Raw genomic sequence first — 4,679 nt, forward strand, 5'->3', positions numbered from 1 at the left:
TTACCCCCAATCAAACGACGTCGTTTTACCCCCAATCAAACGACGTCGTTATGGTTCACCGCCAGCGACGCCATGTCACATTTCAGATCACATAAAAGGTGCCATGTCAGCACTCAATTTGGGGAGTCTTGAAAGTCATGGAAAAATTGTTCACCCTCTTAAATTTAGGGAATTTTTGATAAAAAAAAAAATTCATGACAAGTTTGAAAATTCGCCCAAAGTTCATGGTTTTTGGCGTAATTAACCCCAAATATAAATATTACTGGTGGATGTGTGTTTAGTGGATAAATAAGTAAAAAATAAGATTATTAATAAAGAGTATACAATATTGGCATCGGCACGAGTTTTTAATAAAATATATAGTTGGTGGATGTGTATTTAGTGGATAAATGGTTCATTATGTAAATGAGTGGTTATGGTTGAATTGATTGTGAGTTAGTGGTGATTTTTTGGTAAATAAAATGTGTTTGTAAGATTGAAAACAAAGTGCGGGAACATGTCCCAAAAAAATACGAAATATATTTTTTGTGAATGTCAAATAAAATTATTATATACTTTTTGTGGACCAAGCGAGTATAACAATATGCAATTGGTGATTGGTGAAAATTAATATTGATAAGAAAAAACCAATATAAGAAAATGATTGTCCTTGAATTTTGTTAGTGATTAATTTATTATTGCATGAGAGATCGAGTAGTTCAAACTTGAATGACCATCTCATATCAATTAGAGTCAATGACATTTTTAAAATCAATTTTACCAAAGACAAATTTATATATATACATCAGATTTGGCATAAATCACATTGCAAAAAATAGTATATTTATAATAAAATGATTATAATTAAAATATGACATTACACATTGCAAAAAATATGCAATATAATTTTACAAATAATTGTAAGAATAATAAATATCAAAGTTATGAGGTACTCCATCAATTTTAAAATAAGTGTAATATGCTGCCAATACACACATATGAAAAAAAAGGTAAATAATTTTTCTCTATTTGTTCCTAATTATTGCATGAAAAGTTTTTAAAAATAAAAATTTATTGTGATTAGAAGAACAAAATGGAAAATTATAAATTATTTTATCATGAAATTTTGAGATGAACAGTTATTTAGAAATAAAAGTTACTCCATCCGTCCACTAATTCATGACCTAGGAGAGTAAACAAGGATTTTAAGAAAAAGTGTATTGTTTATTAGTTAAGTGGAGAAAAGAACCCACAATGTGTATTGTTTATTAGCTAAGTGGAAAAAAGACCCACACAATGTATTGTTTATTAGTTGAGTGGAGAAAAAATATATTGTTTGTTGGGACCCATCAATTAAAAAATGTATAAATAGTTACTAAAAATGGATAGGATATAAATTGGTGGACGAATCAAAAAGAAAAGTAGGACATGAATTGGTGGACGAATGGAGTAATTTGTACTCCTAGATAATTATTTAGAAACCGTAACAGAGTTAATATATACTATTATCTAAAATTACGGCACAAGTAAATACTCCTTCAGTCCCACTACAAGTGAGACTCTTTCTATTTTGGGTGTCCCACCATAAGTGAGACTCTTTTCTTTTTGGGTAAAAGTTTTACCCTTTAAACATTTTTTCAATTTTTTCACATACACATAAAATGCACATTTCTTAATTCTCGTGTCCAAAAAAAGGGTTTCATTTATAGTGTGACGGATGGGAGTACTGAGATATATGCTTGACTAGAAAATACTAATTCCTCCGTCTACTAATTCCTCCGTCTATAAATAGTGTGTGGTGGAGTGGAGGGCACGAAAGTTAATAAAAAAATTGGAAGATGTGATTTTAGTATTAAATAATAGTATTAAGTCCATCAAATTATAAAAATAAAGATTGAATATTTTGTAAAGGGTGTTTTTAAAAAAAGAAAACACGTAATTTTTATAGACGGACAAAAATAATATATAAAGATAACGAGTAAGATATATGCACATGCGTGGTTGTTTTCACTTCAAAGGTGGCTCGGGTTTTGCCTTTGAAGCGGAACTCCTGGCTGTTATCTCGGCGATTCAAATTGCTCACAATCGTGGATGGCACAAGCTTTGGATTGAAGCCGATTCCACCTACGTGATATCCATTCTTAATTCTCGTTCTTTAAATGTGCCTTGGCGTTTTAAGGCGGCGTGGAATAGGATTTTAGAGATGTTAGATGCTTTCTCGTTGCAGGTTTCTCACATCTTTAGAGAAGGAAACAAGGCGGCAGATTTAATGGCTAACCAACAACGTTCGGAAGGGTGGTGGCCGCACGAGATTGAGGAGATTAGGGCTGCGGTTCGCCTTGACATGGCTTCGCATAGCCATCTGCGTCAGAAACGGTAGTTGGGGCTGATGGGTTGTTGTTTGCTATTGCTCACGGAGTTGAAATATACCCGGATATTTTGCTCTCGTTTTTCTTTGTTTGGGTTTGTTCTTCTTACGGCGACGGCGTCTAATCGGCCGTTTAGTTTTTTTCGTGGGGTGAGAGCCGGGATAGTTTGGGGACGATGGTTAGGCCGGAGTTTCGGAAACTTTCCCTTCCGCACTTCCCTACTTTCGTTTTGTGTTTAGACGAGTACTCTTTTTCCTTTTCACGGTTTTTCCACTGGATTTTCCGTGAAAAGGTTTTAATGAGGTTCGGCCCTTAGTCTGCTCCTTCTGTGCTTTCAAGGGTTTTTTTGGATTTTTTCTTTTCTTTTTTATATATAAAATCGTCAATTAATAAAAATGCACATGCCACTATTTGTTAGCATTTTAGGACAATGCGAGTATGGTCAAAAACTTGCTTTTATACGAAGTTACTTCAAGTTGACTACGCACTTTATGAGGTCTAAATAGATTATTAATTCTTTTATAAAGACCATTTATTTTTTCCTTTCTCGTAATCAACAAAGATGTAATCAAAAGATACTAAATAATCACTCACTAAACGGTTTAATGACTTACATATGAATAATAATTTGTTTTTAGTCAATAGACATTCATGAATCTACAATTGTTTTTTGATCGGGCAAAGTCATGTTAAATCCACTTTATATCTCCAATCTCCAATTCGAAATCCACCTTATATCTCCAATCTCCAATTCGCTCTCAAGAGGGATCGAACCCGGGTCACTTCACTTAAGTGAGGATCCGGTGGCCAGTGAGCTAAGCCCCCTGGTTGGACTCTATCACTTTTTATTATTTTTATTTTTAAATCACTTTATTTTTTAATAATTATGTTAAAAAATAGTGAATTATTATCCATGGCGGAGAGAGTATAAACTAAATATATTTTGTACTAATAGGTAAGGAATCCATAAATAGAATCACATCCATTAATCACCGAAAAGGGGCAACAAAAACAAAAAAAATTATGAAAAAAGCAACTTCCAAAAGGATGAAATAAGAAACCGACCGATTAACGCCAAACTCCCACAAAGCTCCAAACTAACCAAAAAAGGCTATTTACATTTCCACCCCCACCTAAACCCAAAAATCACACTTCCACCCCTAAAACACTACCTAATTCCCAAATCAACCCCTCCTCCGCCCGTCGGAGTACTGCGACAGCGGCACCACCTCCTGCAGCGGCGTCGACAGCGGCGTCGGCAGCGGCGAATTCCGGCAGACAGGGCAGGACGCGTTGAGCTTCAGCCACGCGTCCACGCACATGACGTGGAAGCAGTGCCGGCAATCCGGCAGCATCCGCAGCATCTCCGATTCCCTGTAATCGGAGAGGCAAATCGAGCAGACGCCGTCGCCCGCTGCGGCGCCGCTCCTCTTCGTGAACACGAATTTAGGGTAGGAGTTGATGACGGCCTGATCGAGGCCGGCGACGACGTTTTGGCCCTCGCTGTCGTCGTCCTCGGCGACGAAGATGATCCGCGGGAGGTAGACGCTGTTCTCGGCGGAGCGGCTGGGGTTGCGGCGGCGGCGGCGGGCGGCGATGGAGCGGCAGCATATGTAGGAGGAGAGGAGGATGGTGGAGAAGAGGACGAGGAAGCCGAGGGCGATGGCGATGGCGTAGCCGAGGCCGATGGAGGTGAGGTTCTGGGAGAAGGAGGGTTTCGTGGCGGCGGCTAGGGGCGGCGGGGGGGCGGTGGACATTGGGAGAGGCGGAGGGTGGGGGTGGTGGGCATGGCCATTTGAATGAGGGGGAAATTGTAGAGAGAGAGAGAGAGAGAGATGGGTGGGTGGAGGTGCTGAGCTGCAGCATTTAATACACAGAGCAACTCATTTAATGACCAATATAGAAGATGAATGATGGCGATGCTCTTCTCAGATTTTTTTTTTTTTGATTAATTTACTTCTTGTTTTGATTTTCAAATAAGCTTTTCAGAAGTTATGAATATTAGTACTCCTAGATTTGCTTTAGAATTTTAAATTATATTAGTATATAAATATGAACAATATTAGTATTTATGATTAGTAACAGAAAAAAGATAAATAATGTGATGTTGATTTAATTGTTTTTTTTTTAATTGTACTTATATATTGAACGAATATACTATATTTTATAAATTTTAAGTTAAAAAATATTTTAAAAACTACTTCATCGTATTTATATGAGTTATTAGCATGTAAATACACGAACCTTTTATATTTTCTGAAATTTAACATGACTTTTATTTTTAGCCCACATATACACGAACTTAGCATTTTTTATGATTTTTGACATCGA

General features: G+C 36.8%; 1 protein-coding gene across 1 annotated transcript; it reads right to left on the reverse strand.

Moving 5' to 3' along the window:
* Nucleotides 1-3,311: 3,311 nt before the first annotated feature.
* Nucleotides 3,312-4,310, reverse strand: LOC130998964 (RING-H2 finger protein ATL67). The gene has a single exon (XM_057924406.1). The coding sequence runs from the start codon at nucleotides 4,103-4,105 to the stop codon at nucleotides 3,533-3,535; it is 573 nt and encodes a 190-aa protein (XP_057780389.1). The 5' UTR covers nucleotides 4,106-4,310; the 3' UTR covers nucleotides 3,312-3,532.
* Nucleotides 4,311-4,679: the final 369 nt, after the last annotated feature.

The sequence above is a fragment of the Salvia miltiorrhiza genome, chromosome 8 (assembly GCF_028751815.1).
Source record: "Salvia miltiorrhiza cultivar Shanhuang (shh) chromosome 8, IMPLAD_Smil_shh, whole genome shotgun sequence".
NCBI classification, from domain to species: Eukaryota; Viridiplantae; Streptophyta; class Magnoliopsida; order Lamiales; family Lamiaceae; genus Salvia; species Salvia miltiorrhiza.